Source organism: Pan troglodytes, chromosome 19, assembly GCF_028858775.2.
Source record: "Pan troglodytes isolate AG18354 chromosome 19, NHGRI_mPanTro3-v2.0_pri, whole genome shotgun sequence".
NCBI lineage: Eukaryota > Metazoa > Chordata > Mammalia > Primates > Hominidae > Pan > Pan troglodytes.
In genome coordinates this window covers 76,561,392-76,580,493 of record NC_072417.2, presented here as the reverse complement: position 1 = coordinate 76,580,493, position 19,102 = coordinate 76,561,392, and the positions used below count along the sequence as shown (strand labels likewise).

The 19,102-nt window shown below is 56.3% G+C and overlaps 1 protein-coding gene across 5 annotated transcripts; it reads left to right on the top strand.

The window, feature by feature from the left end:
- Positions 1-342: 342 nt before the first annotated feature.
- On the top strand, positions 343-14,697 carry CYB561 (cytochrome b561). Of its 5 annotated transcripts, XR_010153067.1 has the most exons (7): positions 633-737; positions 9,450-9,664; positions 10,854-10,952; positions 11,214-11,317; positions 11,762-11,919; positions 12,411-12,707; positions 13,590-14,697. XR_010153067.1 is itself a non-coding variant. In XM_016932718.4 (6 exons), exons 2-6 carry the CDS (start codon positions 9,463-9,465, stop codon positions 12,601-12,603), a joined length of 756 nt encoding a protein of 251 aa, XP_016788207.1. In that variant the 5' UTR covers positions 343-1,085; positions 9,450-9,462; the 3' UTR covers positions 12,604-14,697. The 5 variants fall into 5 exon arrangements, 4 of the variants coding, with proteins under 4 accessions (XP_016788207.1, XP_016788206.1, XP_016788208.1 ...); XM_016932718.4 differs by having other exon boundaries at positions 343-1,085; positions 12,411-14,697; XM_016932717.4 differs by having other exon boundaries at positions 629-737; positions 12,411-14,697.
- Positions 14,698-19,102: the final 4,405 nt, after the last annotated feature.

The window sequence follows — 19,102 nt, the reverse complement described above, 5'->3', positions numbered from 1 at the left end:
GTGGAACCGGTGTTCCCCGAAGGCTACTCTGCGGGGGCGGGGGCTAGTCCGGGCCTTCCCGGCAGTATCGTCTCCCCCGTGGGGGCTGGGGAGGTGCCCCCAGGGCTCCCGGAGCGGCGGCGTGGCCAAGGCCCGAACCGGGTCTGACATCTAGTGGCCTCTTGGGCCCGGGCGGGGCGAGGGCGGGGCAGGGAAGAAGGTGGAGGGCAGAATGGGAGGCGTGGAGCGAGAAAATCAGGAAGCGCGGGACCAAGCCGGGGAAGGGCGGCGGGTCTCGCCCCTGGCACCCGCTCTCCTCGGGGCCCGTCCCGTCCCCCAGGCCTGGACGACCCCAGGTCCTTCCGTGCGCAGTCGGGGCTCGCACCGGCGAATCCCGCGGCCCTCGAGGCAGGCCCGGGGGAGCTCCCGGCCCTCCACCCCCGCAGGCCGCAGACCCCACGCACCCCCGATCATGGGGGCCCCGGAGAGAGGTCGCGAGGCCGGGCTCACGGTGGCCGCGGTTCGCCCACGTGCGGGCCCGGAGCTGGCAGGGCCCGGTCCCGAGCGTGGCCGCAACCGCGGGGACCTGGCACGTGCGGGGCAGCCCCGGGGGCCGCGTGCGCCACTTCCGGTCTCGGAGACACCGCCCAGCCCGCCGCCCGGTTGCCATGGCGACGCTGTCGCGCCACGGCCCGCAGAACCGGCCGAGCGACCCGGGCGCGGCGCGGGGAGGCTGGCGGGACGCTCGGGTAGGCAAGGTAGGAGGCCGGGCTGGGGGTGGGAGCGGAGCGCGCAGGGGTGCGGGGCGGGGGCGGCCCAGGTGAGCCCTGACTGCGCAGGGAGGGACAGCGCGGGGCTCCCGAGTAGCAGCCGGCCTCGCACTTGCCCCCTGCGGCCGCGCACCGGACTGCGGCGCAGACCCGCACCCTGGGCCCGAGGGCTGCAGGGCTCGCCCGCCCTCTCGGAGCCGCAGCCTCTCCCGGTCCAGGCGGCCCGTGCCCTGGCCTGCCCGGGTGCCGGGTCTCTGCTGAAGTTAGAACCGAGACCCCCGCTTGCTGGTGACCCCGAGTTTGGATCTTTGCTCCTGCGCCGCGTTCTAGAGCAAGGTAGGGTGCAAATGGACCAACCAGCCTTTGCCACGGCTGCCCTCTTGAAATCTGAAACCGGAGCCACCGCCTCTTGCCCCGAGCAGGGCCCGGGCTGCAACTTGGAGCCGCAGGTCCCCGCCTGTGTCTCCCGACGCCCCCAGCTTCTGAGCGCGAGGGTGGGAGTTTCCCGAGTGGGAAAGCCCCACGGCTTCAGTGGCCTCGGTGGCCCTGTGGTGGGTCAGGCCGGTGCCAACTGCGCTGAGGGCGGAGCTGCCGCCACCTTGACACCTGGGAGATGGCAGGGCCACCCTCCCTCCCTCCCTCCCTGCCCTGTCCTCGACTGTATCACGGAGCGAGGATCATCCGTGTGGATCTGGGGTCCCCTTCCCAGACTTCTCCTTTCTGGTCGTCCTCCTCTCATTCATTCCACCTTGGCAGCCTTTGTGGATTTTCTGACTCCGTAAATGAAGTTACATCTAGGGCGCCTAGATTCTGCCCCTTTGTTTTAATAGCTAATGGAAAAAAAAAAACAAAAAACAAACAAAAAAAAAAGCTTTGCCACCTCCTCTAGGTGCCTGGATTTCTCCCGGTGAAATTTGATGGAGGCAGGAAAATACGAGGCGGCGGCAGCCCCACCTCCTTGCATGAGGAGCCTCCTAGAGCTGGAGGTGGAACCACCCTGCTTGTCCCACTCCTTTTCTTTCTTGCTTTATTGCTTTCTTGCTTTCCTTGCTTTCCTTCCTTCTTTTTTTTTGAGATGGAGTCTTGCTCTGTTGCCAGGAGGCTGGAGTGCAGAGGGCAATATCAGCTCACTGCAACCGCCATCTTCCGGGTTCAAGCGATTCTCCTGTTCCAGCCTCCCTAGTAGCTGGGATTACAGGTGTGCGCCACAACACTCAGCTAATTTTTGCATTTTTAGGAGAGACGGGGTTTCACCATGTTGGCCAGGCTGGTCTCGAACTCCTAACCTCAAGTGATCTGCCTGCCTTGGCATCCCAAAGTGCTAGGATTACAGACGTGAGCCACCGCGCCCAGCCTTGTCCTACTACTATTCTCCCCTCACCACTTTTCCTTGGCAGGCAGAGCTTGGGCTCCTGCTAATACTGGGATGGTTCAGTGGCATTAGATGGCATTGGTGGAGGGGAATGAGAAATTAACCCCCCCTGAAAGCGTAGCTTCACTGGGAAAAAGCACTCTACTGTCTGAACAATTCATAAATGAATTTTGGGAATATACAATGTCACAGATTAAAAGCAGACCATCCTGTGTTCTTCCAGCCCCAGGAGCTTCTGCTTGGTGTGCAGGGGCTAATGGTGGACAGCAAGGGAGTGTAGATTTATTAGAGACGGCTGCCATCTGGCTCTCTGTGGCCCCAAACCTCATGTGTCAGCAGTGTGACTCTTTCTAAGGTGCTCTTAGGACCAGATTTCATTTTTGTAAGATTGCTCTTTGATGGAATGCCTACTTTGTGGCAGGCACTGTGCTGGGCGCTGGCACACCTTTATCCACTTACTCTTTCTGTGTTCCATAAGGTAGATCCAGATATCCTCCACTTTACAGATTAGGAAGCAGGCTTGGAGAAGGGACTTGGCTTGTCCAGGAGCTGATGGTTATAAATAATGAGTCTGTTTTGAAATCACATCTCTCTAACCTGGGCTGCGCTGGGCCTTTCATGGGCCGTTGGCCCTCTGGCCTTCATGAGCCCCTTCTTCCATAAAAAAAATAATAACAATTGGCCCAGCGCAGTGGTGAAAGCGCATCTCTACAAAAGATACAAAAAATTAGCCAGGCATCGTGGAGCACGCCTGTAATCCCAGACTCGGGGAGTCTGAGGCAGGAGAATTGCTTGGACCCGGAAGGCAGAGGTTGCGGTGACCCGAGATCTTGCCATTGCACTCCAGCCTCAAAAAAAAAAATTAATAAAAATTATATTTTACAACTGCATTGGTATAAAGACAAGTATAGTCCAGACTGGATTACAATTAATTTTAAAAACAAAACATTTTAGGGCTGGCTCATGTCTGTCTGTAATCCCAGAGCTTTGGGAGGCTGGGGCAGGAGGACTGCTTGAGACCAGGAGTTTGAGACTAGCCTGCACAACATAGTGAGACCCTATCTCTCCAAAAAAAGAAAAAATTAACTGGGCATTTCAGCATAGCTGTAGTTCCAGCTACTTGAGAGGCTGAGGTGGGAGGATCCCTCGAGCCCAGGAGTTCGAGGCTGCTGTGAGCTATGATCATGCCATCGTATTCCAGCCTGGGTGACAGAGGTAGACACTGTTAACAACGACAACAAAAAAATTAATTAAAATAAGTTTTAAAAAAATTGCAACGTTTTCCTCAACCCTAAATGTTCATTTTTTTCTTCTGAGTTTCATGGAAATGGAAACATTTTGGTTTGTAAGCATTGGGAGCCCTCTGTCTTGTGGGAGAAAGGAGCTCAGTGTTTGACTTCAGGCTCTGCTGCTTCCTGGGTACCTAGTTCCTTGGTACCTGGTCCAAGCAGCCTGGATACCCCGGGTCCCTGGGCTGCCTGGGCCAGGACAGCCGCCCTAGGATAAATGGAAATGCAGCCCCTGCGGCTTGTTCACCCTCCTGTAATGCCTTCTCTCTTACCCTTTGGTCAGGGCCTGGTGTCTCTGCATGCACCAGGGCTTAGTGCCATGCTGGTACCAGCGTGGGGAGGATGCAGGAGGACTGGCATGGGATGGGGAGCACTGCCTGGGAAGCCCCTTCTTCCTGGGGCTACTGGGGTGCTAAGAAAGTACCCTAATAGCTCACACCACACTTTGCTTTCTCCTTCATCACATGCTAGGACGCTCTAGGGCAATTGAGCTGTTTTCCCCTTCACCCATCAAGAAGAGATATCGGCCTTTCCGCAGTCACAGTCTTTCCTAACTCAATTCAAACTCTGTTGATAAGGAGGGCTGTAGCCAGCCCAGGCTGCCTGCTTCCCAGCCTCCCCTGCTCCGCCTTCCGCCCCCGAGGCTGTGCACCAAGTGCAGTGTCTGGTCCCCAATAATGAGATTAGTCTTGGTTGCCTTTTAATAAAATGCAGTGGGCACGGGGAGGGAGAGTGATGCTCGGCTCAGTGAAGATCTGCGGGTCATGCTGTCCCTAATGCGCTGATTGCATTAAGTGGATTCTGGCTGCAGGTGGGGTGAGTGGGTGGGGACGAGGGTGACTCTCACAGCTCTAAGATCCAGAAACTGCCAGAGATCTGTCACCCTCATCCTGAGCTGTCACAGAGGAAGGCAAGTGACTGTGTGAGGGGCTACGTGAGCTCCCTCTGGTTGCAAGGTTCTGGTCTGCAGGGCAGTGGAGCCCTTGGGGGTGGGGAGTGGCAGCTTCCAGGCCTTGAAGCTGCTGCCCACAGTTCTGCTCTGAGAACACAGAGGGCCCAAGAACAGCCGGTGTCCCAGGGCCGCCCAGTGAGGAGGGAAGGGCGAGAGAGTATTCTTGCTGTCAAGACTGGGGAATGAGGGCCACGATTCAAAGCCTTGCCTCCTAGGGAGAAATCTCACCCAATGTCCAGGTTTGCAAATGCAGCAGACACATTTGTGGGTGCGTCAGATTCTGTCCAGAGATATCAGAATGTCTATCCCTGTACACCCCCACCTCTGGCATGGGACACAGCCCTTCCCTGCACACAAATGGGTTATCAATTATGTCCAATGAATGGCCTCACGAGAGCCCTGTTGCGGAAGGGATCTTCCGCTTATCTCCTGTAAAGCACAGAGCCACGCTCAGAACCTACGGACTGTGGTCGCCTGCAGGCCAGCCATGGGCTTTCCTTTCATCCTCACACTTAGATTTTGAAGCCTCGCCTTTGAATCAGAAGCAGGCTGCTGTCATTCAGAGGCCGCTGTTCATCTCTGGCTTCCTCCCAGATGCCCAGGTGCCCCGGGTGCCTGGGCTGCCTAGGCCAGGGCACCCGCCTTAGGAGCAAATGGAAATGCATCTTCCTTGGCTTGTTTGCCCTCCTGTAACCCCTTCCCTCTTGCCTTCGGTCAGGGCCTGCTGTCTTGCACGCACCAGTGCTTAGTGCCATGGTGGAACCGAGGCGGGGAGGACGCAGGAGGACTGGCACAGGAGGGGGGGCACCGCCCGGGAGCTTCCCCTGCGTCAAAGCAGCTTCCTCAGTGAGCTCCAACACAGACCCTTGCTGGCCTCAGTCTCTGGAAAGACTGACAGCACCACCCTAGTTCCTGGGCCTTGGAAAGGCCAAAGCCACGAGCAGGCAGCCAGTGTTCGGCAGGAGAGCTAGAGATGCTTTTGCCCACAGACATCAAAGCAGGGGAGCCGTCTTCCGTGTGCATGCTGGGACGGGTCTTGGAGGCCCAGATTAGCTCCTGGCTTGAACTTGTACCACCCTTACCTGAAAATTGCATCTGTACCAAAGCTCATCCGCACGCCCCTTTAGGGCAGGGACCAGGCCCCCTCTGTGTGGCCCTAGCACCTGGCCAAGTGCAGGTGGCTGCGGGTCGAGTTGAGCTGCTATTTGCTGATGGGAATTTGGGGGCGTGTCGCTTGTCCTCTTTGAGCCTCCATTTCCTGGCTGGTCAAATTGGGGCAATGCTCCTGTTATCCACACAGTGTCATTTAAGGGTGACATGAGAGATGGCATGAAGTGCCCAGCACAGAGCAGGTGCTCACAGGCTGTTGGGTCCCCACCCTACTGACACACCAAGCACACGTCTGCCCTGCCATGGTGGGGAGCAAACAATGTTATGGTTCCAACTCCCCGGGAGGCCAGGCCAGGCATTTCACTGTAGGATGTTGAAGCCGCAGGCAGTCGTCGCTGCGAGAAGAGAGCCTGGCTCTGATGTCCACTGTCTTCCAGGGAGCCTGGTGGGAAGGAAGGAGTGGGCAGCGGCCCCTCGCTCTGCAGGCCTCTCCTGCCCTTTGTACTCCACGAGGTGTGAGGAAGTTGCCGGGTCACCCAGCAGAGGGAGGGGTGATGTCCCCTCTGTTCTTCCTAATTTGTAGCTAATCAGATTCTGCCTGCAGCCAGGCTCTCTGGAGACGAATCTAATAAAGGAGGCGGCGACCTGGAGAGGAGGACAGACGACAAGTGACAGGGGGGGACAGCACTTCTTTCAGTACATTTTCCTGTTAGACTCGGGGTATTAGAGACCCAAAGATACCCAAGGAGGAGTGAGAGCATCCCTGCCTTCGAGGAGCAGACAGGGCACCGCGAGGGTAAGGAGGCTCCGGGAGAGCCTGGGGACGGAGTGATCTGCGCACCGCGGTGCCTGAGGAGTGGAGGCAGGGGTGTGGGCCCGCAGCAGGGAGCCAGGCTGGGCCATGTCCTTGGATTCTGTGAGCCCAGGCGTCTCCTCTAGAGGGCCTAGCAGGAACAGCGGGGGCTGCAGATGGAAATGGGCAGGATCATGCCATGCAGTTGGCATTTCACTGGCACTCGGGGGCACTTGTGCAGCGGACAGCATGACGTTGGGAGCTGGCTTTGTCCCTGGCATGTCTGTCACGTTGAAGAGGGAGAAGCTGCAGGCCCTGACTTGGGTGGGGCAGTGAGGATGCTCAGGAGGGAAGTGAGGGGAGGGGTCCCAGCATGCAGCGGCCTGGGCAGCCTTCTGTGGAGGAGCTGAGGTGTCACCTGGGCCCGGAAGAAGGGCAGCCCCGCTAGCTAGTGGGGAGGGCATGAGAGAACTTGGTGACGACGGGAGAGAAGGTGACTTGGGACGAGCTGGGTTTGAAGCGTCTGTGGGATGTCCAGGTAGAGATGAATAGTGAACCGTCAGAAATGGGGCTTGAATTTGGGGTGGCGGGGACAGAACTGATACCCGTGTAGGTGACAGATAAGGACAGAGGCAGGAGTTCCAAAAATACGGTTTATTGTTGGCTGGGGCTTCTGGAATCCCGTATTCCCGTCCACCCTGGGAATGTGGATTGGAGCTATGTTTCTGGGAGATGATTTGATGGAATGTGTCAGAAGTCTAAAACAGAACCTAGCCCTTGTTTCAGGATTCCCTGCAGAGAAGTTTGCAGATGACCACATCCTGTTGTTTATTTGGTGGAAAACTGAAATCGAAAGCTAGCTAAATGCTGAACAATGGGAACTAGTTGGCTAAAAAATGGCCGTGCAATGCAAGAGTGTGAGGTTACGAAAATGATGATGTGGGCACGTATCCATTGACACAAACATCCATGTGTGCTACGCCCTCAGTTAAAAAGCAGGTTAGAAAATGGAATAAATGATCCTGCTTCTATAAAAGGATGCATATGTGTTTTAGGAAGAAGGTGTGTGAGGATATAGATCAAATTCTGATGGCCTGTCATTTTACCTTTTTTGCTGATCCATATTCTACTGCAGTGCATGTGGATTATTAGCACACACACACACCCTTTTTTTTTAATTAAAAAAAAAATTTTTTTTGAGACAGAGTCTCATTCTGTCACCCAGGCTGGAATGCAGTGGTGCGATCTTGGCCCACTGCAAACTCTGCCTCCTGAGCTCAAGGGATTCTAGTGCCTCAGCCTCCCAAGTAGCTGGGATTACAGGTGTGAGCCACCATGCCCGGCTAATTTTTATATTTTTAGTAGAGATAGGGTTTCACCATGTTGTGGCTGGTCTTGAACTCCTGGCCTCAGGTGATCCACTCGCCTTGGCCTCCCCAGGTGCTGGGATTATAGGTGTGAGCCATCGCACCTGGCCCACACCCCCCCCCCCCTTTAATGGTAGAGTTGCCAACAGTTGTCCGATGTGGCAGAGAGAACTGGGGAGCAGAGAAGGAGCCCATCACTGGGAGGGACTGAAAACCAGCTCCTGGGCACTGCAGGGCAGAGCGTGTGCCGGGTGTGAAGGGGGTCAGTGCCCCTGTGCTGGCCACTGTCCCCCTAGTTCTGATACAGTTGCTGCCAGGAGAGGCTGGACCGTGGCGAGGGGCCAGTGGGGAACCGGGGCGGGATGGGGGGCAGCAGCAGTGCTCTGGGGTCTGCTTGTGGTGGCCATGGTGGTGGCAGTTGCAGTGGCAACTGTGGGCCATGGCAGCACTTTTCCGTGGCGCACAGGCCGCTGCCGGGTGAGGGGAGAGCCCCGCTTGTTCTCCTGCCGCCTTTCCTCCCATCCCCAGCTGCTGGGTGTGCTCCGGCCGGCATGAAGCTGTGCAGGCACTGGGCACTCCCTTGGGCTCTTAGCGGGGCCTTCTCATTGCTGCTTCGCTAGGAACCACCCGCTCTCCTTTCCTCCTGGAGGGCCACGTGGGGCCGAGCACCTGGGACAGCCGTGCTGAGCTCTACCCGGCCCCTTCGCAGGCCTCGTTTCTGGGGGCCTTCAGTTTTGGAAACCTCCCTGAGGCCCCCTCTAGAGTGCGGGTCCGCCCCGCCCCGGGTGTGGAGGGGAAGTGCCCTGTCCCTGTGTGCTGACAGGTCCCTGTGTGCAGCATGGTCGGGGCACTTCTACTCTGCAGGCGCGGCCGGGCGGGGAGCGGGGCGGGGGGCGGGCGGGGGTGTGGGGGGAGCGGGGCTGGCTCTCCTGGGTGTGGGGTGGGGAGGCCTCCTCATCGCCAGCATGGAGTTAAAAACCAGGATGGGGGAGGGAGACTTCCCATTTCTCCCGAGATGTACTTCATGATGCGTCTGGAGAAAAGGTGTGACCAGCCCCCTTCCTTCCCGTCAAGGAGCGCGCTTGCCTGTGTAACTCACCTGTAAAGCCCACCCAGGGAAGGCCAGGGCCTCAAGAAACAGAAAACAAAGCCAGGCACTGGGCCCTTGCGCTCACTAGAATTTGGGGTATCTTTCCTTGCACCTTCACCGCATATGGAACTCCTGGCGTCGTGTCCCAGGTCACGCCTGTCCCTGTGGGGAGGCTGGGCCCCTCCCCCCAGCCACTCCCGAGACTTGAGACCTCTGCCCCAGGACGATGGGTGGGAAGGGGCTTGCGGGTAGGAGAGCGCTGCTTCCAGCGGGAGCCTCGGGGGAGGGTGGCGGGGCCGCCGTGGGGGGAGCCGCGCCGCATCTCAGGCGCAGTCTCTAGGGGCTGTGCGCATCCGTGGGGGGGACATGTGCATCTCAGGGGGGCTGCTCGCATCTGGGGGTGCTGTGTGCATCTCGGGGGGGCTGTGCCCATCTAGCGGGGTGGCTGTGCGCATCTGGAGGGGGCTGTGCGCAACCCGGGGGGGTGTTGCGCGCATCTAGCAGGGGCGGCTGTGCGCATTTCGGCGGGGGGGCTGTGCGTATCTGGGGGGACCGTGCTTATATCCGGGGGCGGCTGTGCGCATCTTGAGGGGTGTGTACATCTCGGGGGGCCTGTGCGCATCTTGGGGGGCTGTGTGCATCTGCGGGGGCTGTGTGCATCTCAGGGGCTCTGTGCGCATCTCAGGGTGCTGTGCGCTGCTCCTCTGAGCTCTGCTCTTTCTTGCAGCGTTTGCCTCAGCATGGAGGGCGGGGCCGCGGCAACCACCCCCGCAGCACTGCCTTACTACGTGGCCTTCTCCCAGCTGCTGGGCCTGACCTTGGTGGCCATGACTGGCGCGTGGCTCGGGCTGTACCGAGGCGGCATTGCCTGGGAGAGCGACCTGCAGTTCAACGCGCACCCCCTCTGCATGGTCATAGGCCTGATCTTCCTGCAGGGAAATGGTGAGTCCCATGGGCCGCTCCTCTTTTCCCGGGCTTGTGGGGGTCCCTGAGAGGCAGTTTGCAGGGGTCTTGTCACCCCTGCGGTCTCTTCTGGTTGGACAAATCTAAGATTCTAGAAAAGACAGAGACGGAAGCTGGTTCAGAGCCTGGGGAGATGGAATCCAAACCCAGGCTCTGAGGTTGGTGAGTGGCAGCTCCTCTCCAGCCTGGTCCAGCATTTTCACCTCGTTTCCACACACAGCATCCAAGGCGGGCACTTCTTGCAGCAGAGGGAAAGGAATGAGGCTCCGAGCCAGGCCCTGCTGCAGGGGTGGTTTGAATTGAGGGAAAAAAAGTAATCATATGTGAGAGTTTGTATGCGTGCGTGCGTGCGCGCGCATGTGTGTTGTTGGTCTTGGACTTGGCAGAGCTACAGCACCTCCCCCTGGGGCAGGAGCAAGGCAGTGCTTGGCCTCCACCTGCCTCCAGGCCAGGGATCCAGGAAGCGGGATCTGCATCCGGTTGACCCGCTCTTCCTAGAGGTGGTCCTGGTGACAGCCACCCCTGAGCAGCAGAAAGCTAAGAGGCATTCCTCACGTCACCTGGCCTTGCCCACCTCTTCTGGACGCGGGAGATCAGGCTGGGATCACAAGGTTCTGCTTGGGAGCCAGGCGCCTGCTTGCTAGGAGTAGGACCATCTGCCCAGGCTTAGGTGGGGGCCTGTGTGAGGAGCCATGTGGCTAACAGGTGAACAGGCTGCTTGTTGCCTCAGTGTGACCAACAGTGGACCTCAAACACAGCCTGGAATTTGCAGGACACCTGACAAGAAGGTGGGTGGAGTGGGGCGTCTGCTGGGCCGGGCAGCTCCTTTAGGTGGGGACGAGGGCAGAGGCGCTGCCTTCACTACCTGTCCTGGTGGTGGGGACTGTGGTGCAGCCTCCGGCCCTGCCCTCTTTGTGCACAGCCGGGGGAGGTTGGAGGGTGGGGGAGGGGTGTTAAGGTGCACACAGCCCTAGGTGCCCTCAGAGAAGGCCAGGAGCTGCCCAGGGTCCCCAGGGAACCTGGCTTTCTCCTCCGGTTCCTGCAGCTAGGCTCCTGTTACAAGCCATCAGCTCACATCACCTCTCCACTAAGGTGCCTCCTTGCTGCTGGGGCAGGAGGCCTCACTCGCAGGCGGATGCACTCACGTTCCCTCTCTCACCTCCCACAGCCCTGCTGGTTTACCGTGTCTTCAGGAACGAAGCTAAACGCACCACCAAGGTCCTGCACGGGCTGCTGCACATCTTTGCGCTCGTCATCGCCCTGGTTGGTGAGTTCCCGGGCGCGGCCTTCCCCGCCACCTGCCTGCCTCTTCAGGTATGGCAAACAGCCGCTTCACCTGCTCTGTTCCCTCCCCAGAGCCGTGATGGGCCCGCCCCCACCCCAAACATCCCCTGCAGGGCCACTAGGTGCTGGCAGCCGTCGAGCTGGGACTAAAGCCCAGAAGTCCCGCTAGCTGGTTCCCTTGGGTCATCTTAACCTTCCTTTTCCACATCCAACCCTGTCCTCATATGACCCGTCTCTGGCCCAGGCTTGGTGGCGGTGTTCGACTACCACAGGAAGAAGGGCTACGCTGACCTGTACAGCCTACACAGCTGGTGCGGGATCCTTGTCTTTGTCCTGTACTTTGTGCAGGTGAGTCCTTCCAGCACCCCGGGCCTGGGGCCACCTACCAGGGAGGTGGGAGGGGGAGGGGAGCTGGGCTGAAATGTACCTCATGGAAGGGCCTGATTTCTGGGGTGCGTGCAGGTGAGAGAGCTGCCTTCCCAGGCCTGTGTGGGTGCAAAGCTAGGATTGGCGTCCAAGGGTGCCCAGCTCCCAGGCGCCCCATGGCTGACTCAGCACTTTTGGCCACAAGCCCAGCTTTCTGAGTGTGCCAAGGCCTCAAGCGTTGGGGGACCGGTCCCTTGTCCCTAAGCACTTAGTGCTCCTCCCACCACTGTGCTGAGGAGGAAGGAAACCAGGCAGGGCTGAGGGGCTCACAGTCGCCGCGTGGGCACGTGGGTGTGGGCCTGGCCGACCTCGGCTGCTGGGGTGTCCGGCCGCCCTGTCCCGGAACCGTCTCCTTTCAAATCCTAGTGGCTGGTGGGCTTCAGCTTCTTCCTGTTCCCCGGAGCTTCATTCTCCCTGCGGAGCCGCTACCGCCCACAGCACATCTTCTTTGGTGCTACCATCTTCCTCCTTTCCGTGGGCACCGCCCTGCTGGGCCTGAAGGAGGCACTGCTGTTCAACCTCGGGTGAGTGTCCTGGGTGGGAGAGGGCAGGGCCTGGGCCACCCTTGCACAGACCTCACCCTGCCTTCAGCTTCCCCAGCTGTGGCTTCCTGAGCCGCCTCTCGTGGCGTCACAACTGGTGGCTGTAGTTATGCTTGCTAAGATTTGGGTGCGTGGGGCTTGGCTTTGGTTAGCTTTCTTGATTTTACCCTTTCAAAGAAACTTCTGGGCTATGGGCACCCTATTTATTCCCACCACGCAGCAGGATCTGCAGGACAACTGCTTAGAGCTAGAATATTGATCTAGATTTTTACATTACCCATCTCTTTCTGTCTGTGAGCCATAGCTGGAGATTGCTGGTTGGGGGCGGGGGGATGGTTGTTCTCTTCAGGCAGGGCAGGGAGGCAGGGGCTGGTGCTGGAATCCCCATGGCATCTTTAAGGCCCAGGATACAAAGGGCATTTGGCCTAATTGTGACCCCTTGGGCAGCTTCTCCCTTCCTCTCACCCCTGCAGGGGCAAGTATAGCGCGTTTGAGCCCGAGGGTGTCCTGGCCAACGTGCTGGGCCTGCTGCTGGTCTGCTTCGGTGGGGCGGTGCTCTACATCTTGACCCGGGCCGACTGGAAGCGGCCTTCCCAGGCGGAAGAGCAGGCCCTCTCCATGGACTTCAAGACGCTGACGGAGGGAGACAGCCCCGGCTCCCAGTGATGCACCCGGCCGGCCCTGGGGGTTCGCGGGGTGTCTTCTTGCCTGCCCCTGCTGAGGCGTCTTCAGGACTGCAGGCTCCAGAGAGTGGCTCTGGCAGCAGGCGGGTGCGTGGGTGCAGCTGCATCTATTTGAGTGCTGCTTTCTGGGGTCAGGTCTCCGCCTCCTCTGCTTCTCCTTTCTCCGCTGCTATAGACCAGTTCATTGTGTGTAGCTCCCGTGTCTCTGTTGCCCCCTTCAGTGCAGAAGGCTTTGGGTAGGACTTCGGGTGTTCAGTCCTGGTCGCAGAGCACAGATCTTTAAAGAAGCGAGAGAGGAGGCCCCACCCTCCCGGCAGCAGATGCCTGGGGCAAGGCCAGGGGAAACTGGGGGGGCCTCAGGGACAGGCCTGGAAAGGCCACGATGGCTGCTGAATTCAAACAAGGAGTCCCTCCAGCCTGAATAACACGTGGCACAAATGGGCCCGGCCTTTGGCAGAGGAGCAAGTGATACGATGTGTAAAGTATGTTGGTGGTGAGAGCAAGGTTCCCCAGGAGAGGGGAGGGACTGGCCCCTGGGAAGCTCTGAGATGAGGCTGTGGCCCAGCTGTAGTCCTGACCTTCCTCTTCTTTAACCCTTTAGCCCTAGGACGGCTTTGGTGGGAGAGGGGATAGAAGCCCATGACTTCAGACAGACTTTCTCTTGGCAGATGCAGGCGGGCCTCCTCCCAGGCTGCTCCAGACATGGGGGTTGGGGATGGGGGGCACCTTGCAGCCCTTTCCTGCTGGGGCTCCCTCCTTGTAGCACCCCCCTTGCGGCTCAGCTCTGGTTTCCTCTCCCAGGCTCACCCAGGCTCTGCTCAGGCTGGGAGGCAGAGGGCACAAACCTTAGAATTTTTTAAATGAAAAACCGCTGCCGCTGGCTGTGGCTGGAGCCCCCTGGGGCTGCTGGAGCTGCTGCCTCTGTTCTGGAGGACGGGCCTTCTCCTTATCTGCTGCCCATCTTTCCAGGAAGTCAGGACGGAGTCAGAACTACAGTCATCCCCCGTGGTGTCTGCACTTCACTCCAGCCCCATAAAGAGTGTCATGTTAGCTGAGTCACCATTTGGCTTCAGCCTGGAAATAGTGTGATTAGAACACTGATCGTGTGCGAGGCCAGGAGATCAAGACCATCCTGACTAACAAACACAGTGAAACCCCGTCTCTACTAAAAATACAAAAAAATTAGCCAGGCGTGGTGGCGGGCGCCTGTAGTCCCAGCTACTTGGGAGGCTGAGGCAGGAGAATGGTGTGAACCCGGGAGATGGCGCTTGCAGTGAGCTGAGATTGCACTCCAGCCTGGGCGACAGGCTCAAAAAAGAAAAAAAAAAGAACATTGATCATGTGCTTCTTGGATCTGGTGACTGTTCTCTCCCTGTTTTCCTTTCTTTTTGGGGGTTTGAGGAGCATGGCTTAGCTTGAGACAGACACAGACACAGTGTACTTCAGTGAAGGGCTTAATATACAATTTCCAAACCTGATGACTCTTCTTGCAATGGCTGCCCTTTTCCTACCCGAGGCCATCTTAGAGAAAGGGGCCAGCCTCCTCTAATGCTCAGATTTCCCATAGTTGGCTTTTGCTGTGGCTCCTGCCTCAGGCAGTGTCATTTCTGGGAGCAGGTGGTTGTAGTCCAGGCCCCTCCCCAGCAGGGTCTGCCCAGGCTCCTTCGAGCCCCTTTCCCCGCCTCCTCTCAGCCTGTCCGGATGACAGTGTTCGCCTCCTGTTTAGACTGTACACTCTTCAGGGGTAGGGGTGCCGTCAGTTCTTCAATCAGCTGGCACACACTTGTATAGTGAAATGTTTACATGTGGGAAAACTCCGCCTTAGACAAACTACCAAAGTACAATCGTGTCTCTCCTTAGCCGGAATGCTAGAGAGAGAAATGGAACCTTAGATTTGCAACAAAAGTCTGTAAACTGGTCTGTTTGCCAAAGTGAACACTGGATGACTAAGGAGCTGAAGAAGGCCCCCAGAAGCAGATTTGTGGTGGGTTATTTTTTATTTTGCCTGTGGCCAATCTTCTGTGAAATACAATGTGCTGTTGGTGCAACAGATGATTCAATAAATGTCTACAGCAGACCTCTCGCCTGTTATCTTCCTTTACTGTGGTAATAAAAGGAGCCGGAGCTTTTAGCAGCCAGACACATGACGTTAGCTCTAGGCCTGAGAGAAATTGAATATCCGCAGGCTGGGCACAGAAGGTAAAGCGATTAGTGATATTGATCATGGCCTAGGGTCTGAAAAGGCCCAGTGGTTGTCCAGTCTCGACCCAGCAGAGGCAGTGTTTCCACATGGTTAGATAAGCCCTTTACTCTCAGCCTGAGAGGGTGGCCTGGATGGTGGAGCTGCAAGAGCCTGATAAGAGCCTTGGCAAGGAAGGTCCCCCAGTGTTTAATGGACCCCTTCCCCTTTGAAATCGGTCTTTTTGATCCTTAAGAAGAGGAGCAAAGCTTTTGGAACGAGCTGAGATTCCACTTTAGATCCACGTACGTGGCTCAGGCAGAAGGTGAGTTTTTGGCAAATTTGGGTGGGATCGTACTGTGTGCTTTGTGCCTTGTCACTTAAAGCAGTGGCCTCCAACCTTTTTGGCAGCAGGAACAGGTTTTGTGGAAGACAATTTTTCCACAGACCAGGGCTGGGGGTGGGGGATAGTTTTGGGATGATTCAAGCACATTACATTTATTATGCATTTTATATTATTACATTGTAATATATAATGAAATAATTATACAACTTACCATAATGTAGAATCAATGGGAGCCCTGAGCTTGTTTTCCTGCAACTAGACAGTCTCATCTGGGGGTGATGGGAGACAGTGACAGATCATCAGGCATTCAATTCTCCTAAGGAGCATGCAACCTAGATCCCTCGCATGCGTAGTTCGTAATAGGGTCTGCACTCCTATGAGAATCTAATGCTGCAGCTGATCTGACAGGAGGCGGAGCTCAGGTGGTCATGCTCAGCCGCTGCTGCTCACCTCCTACTGTGCAGCCAGGTTCTAACAGCCACAGACCCATACTGGTCTGTGGCCCTGGGGCTGGGGACCTCTGACTTACTTAAAGCAATTTAAAAACTCACCAGAGCTCACTATTTAAAGGGACCCAACAGCAAATCCTCTAATAAGGTAACAGGAGTCCCTGCTTCCCCGCATTGGTCTCAACTTTATCTTCTGTATTGTAGCTGGTCTCTAATGTGTAGGAGCCAGAGTGGAGAGGTCTTTCCTTAGGGCACCTGTAGAGTCCCTCCTGAATCAAGGCTTCCGTGTGGACCTTTATTTTTATTTTATTTTTTTGAGACGGAGTTTCGCTCTTGTTGCCCAGGCTGGAGTGCAATGGCGCAATCTCAGCTCACTGCAGCCTCCGCCTCCCGGGTTCAAGCGATTCTCCTGCCTCAGCCTCCTGAGTAGTTGGGATTACAGGCATGCGCCACCACACCCAGCTAATTTTTGTATTTTTAGTAGAGATGGGGTTTCTCCATGTTGGTCAGGCTGGTCTCGAACTCCCTACCTCAGGTGATCCACCCGCCTTGGCCTCCCAAAGTGCTGGGATTACAGGTGTGAGCCACCACACCCAGCTGAGTGTGGACCTTTATTTACTGAAAAGCATTCAAAGCACATGGCTTGATACATGTCACAAACTGGTTCCTCAGTCAGCATCTCATTTCTGTTTTGGTTTTTTTTTTTTTTTGCACCAGCCTCTGAATCTTATGGGTCTCTGTGAATATTGAAGTGATCCCAGTCACCAAGGGATGATGCCTCCCTCTCCAGCCAGCCACTTCACCTCTTCCTCTATGAATCTCCGGCTGGATAATAGCAGGGACCTCATTTTCTTACTGGGGTCCCAAAGCGACTCCTCTTGACTGTGGCATAGAGTTATTTCTCCAAACAAGCACGCGGCATTTCCCAAGCCATCCTCCTGGACCCAGCGCCTGCACTCCGTGGGGCGCCATTCGGGTTGCTTGCTCTTTTCAGACCATCCCTTCTGAGAGAGGAGGCAGCGTGGTGGAGGGAAGAGCTGTCAGTGTGGCTGATTCAGAGGCCTACCTGTGCCTCTGTGACCCTGAACAACTTCAGCTCTCAGGATCTGCTTCTGCATTTGTTTTGGAGACAGCAGTGTCGTCTGTCGAGGTGTGAGGAATACATTAGGGAACACATGTGAAGTCCCTATCAATCAGTGTCTGGGACACAATGGACCTCCCAAGAGGATGGCCTGTTAGAATGGACTCTGAGCACCTTCTCTTCTATGTGGGCCCTCTCTTTATCACAGGGCCTTCCAGACATGATACCTGTTATCAGTGCCCCATCTTATTCCTGAGAATGGAATAACTCAGCTGCCAAGACTCCAAGCTCCTCCAACTTGTTTTTAAAGCTGAAAGAGGGTGACTCCATTCCCCGCTGGTTCGCCTACCCATTCCCAGCCGACCGCAGGGGAGTTTGGCCACCATGTGCACGTGCGTACTGTGTCTGCCTGCAGTTACCAAAAGGTACCCATGAGCAGATATCCAGGGGAAGAAAGTCTGACTTAGTGCTTCGGAGGATCTACACAGACTTCTGCTGAGTTTGCTGTTTGCTTCTACTCTGAGTAGCTTTTTATTAAGGTTGAGGGTAAATTCTTTTTAAGAAGTATTAATAGTTTTTTTTAAATGAATCACTCCTTTTCCTTTCCTCCAATGTCCCAGGACTTCTTAAAAAGCTGGGGGTTTGGCCAGGTGTGGTGGCTCATGCCTGTAATCCCAGCACTTTTGAGAGGCCAAGGCGGGAGGACAGCTTGAGGCCAGGGAGTTCGAGACCAGCCTGGGCAACATAACAAGACTCCATCTCTGCAAAACAAAACAAAAGTTAGCAGGGCGTGGTGGCATGCACTGTGGTCCCAGGTACTTGGGAGGCTGAGGCGGGTGGGTCACTTGAGCTCAGGAGGTTGAGGCTGCAGTGAGCTGTGATCACACCACTGCACTCCAGCCTGGGTGACAGAGTGAGACTCCATCTAAAAACAAAACAAAACAAAACATCTAGGTCGGGCACAGTGGCTTATGCCTGTAATTCCAGCACTTTGGGAGGCTAAGGTAGGTGGATCACTTGAGGTCAAGAGTTTGAGACCAGCCTTGGCAACATGGCGAAACCCTGTCTCTACTAAAAATACAAAAATTAGCTGGGCATGGTGGCGGGTGCCTGTAATTCCAGCTACTAGGGAGGCTGAGGCAGGAAAATTGTTTGAACCTGGGAGGAGGAGGTTGCAGTGAGCCGGGCTCACGCCATTGCACTCTAGCCTGGGTGACAGAGACTCTGTCTCAAAAAAAAAAAAAAAAAAAAAAGAAAGAAAAAATATATAAATTAAAAAGCTGGGGCTTTGCCAATGACTTTTTTTTTTTTTTTTTTTTTTTTGAGATGGACCCTCGCTGTGTCACCCAGGCTGGAGTACAGTGGCACGATCTCGGCTCACTGCAAGCTCTGCCTCCTGGGTTCATGCCATTCTCTTGCCTCAGCCTCCCGAGTAGCTGGGACTACAGGTGACTGCCACCACGCCCGGCTAATTTTTTGTATTTTGTTTAGTACAGACGGGGTTTCACCGTGTTAGCCAGGATGGTCTTGATCTCCTGACCTCGTGATCCGCCCGCCTCGGCCTCCCAAAGTGCTGAGATTACAGGCGTGAGCCACCGCACCCGGCCCCGACTTACCCATTTTTTAATGAAATAACTGGAGCAGCCCAGGAATGGTTTTGAGATTGAGCAGGTGGCTGCTGCCAGAGTCCCCTCTTCTCTTTGAAGGCAACTGTGGCGTCTAGGCTGGGCTGTGTGTTGCCTGCAGTTTGTCTGCTTCCCTAGGCTTTGGGAAATGCAGGTATGCACAGCAGGAATGTTTGTTTAGCACAAATCTGATGTCAAGAGGAAGTGGTCTCCCTCCTCGCTTGTCCCTGAAGTAAACACAGAGGTAGCAGTTAAACAGGAAAGGCTGCAGGCTCAGTGCTGCTCCCCCTCTTCCCCACTCCCTTTTAGAAGGTATTGAGTCTCCAGCCAGTTGCAGGAAACCTGCCACTTTTCCATTCACAATGCAGCTGCCTAGCTCTCTATATGGTGAGGACTGGAGTTCGACCAGATTTCTGATGAAAAGACAAAGCCCCTGGAAGCAGTGGGCCTCCAGTTGTGACGAAGCCCTTAGGTCTGCAGTGGGAGCTGTGCCCTCTGCTCGCTACCCTCTCAGCATGCAGCCTCTAAACACAGCCACTCAAGCTGGCAGCCCACCTCAGCCTTGGCTTTGGTAGGGTGGCTGGATTGGGTGCAGCTTCAGCTACAAAATGAAACAAGAGCTCAGTGCTCCCTGGGTATAGCTAGAGAGAAACCTCTTCCAATGAAGAAAAAGCCCCCCATTCTCAACAAATGTCACAAGCCTGTGCTGACAGCTCCTTAGAACGGCGTCTCTTGTCCACAGCTCTCTTGAGGGCCGACCACAGTGTCCAACTCTGAGGAGAGGAGGTGCTCAATAACGTGA

Excerpts from the sequence above, each read along its gene's own strand:
- CYB561 (XM_016932718.4), top strand. The coding sequence starts at position 9,463 with ATGGAGGGCGGGGCCGCGGCAACCACCCCCGCAGCACTGCCTTACTAC. Across the intron at positions 9,665-10,853 it reads GATCTTCCTGCAGGGAAATG|CCCTGCTGGTTTACCGTGTC; the intron begins GTGAGTCCCATG and ends CACCTCCCACAG. Across the intron at positions 11,920-12,410 it reads GCACTGCTGTTCAACCTCGG|GGGCAAGTATAGCGCGTTTG; the intron begins GTGAGTGTCCTG and ends TCACCCCTGCAG.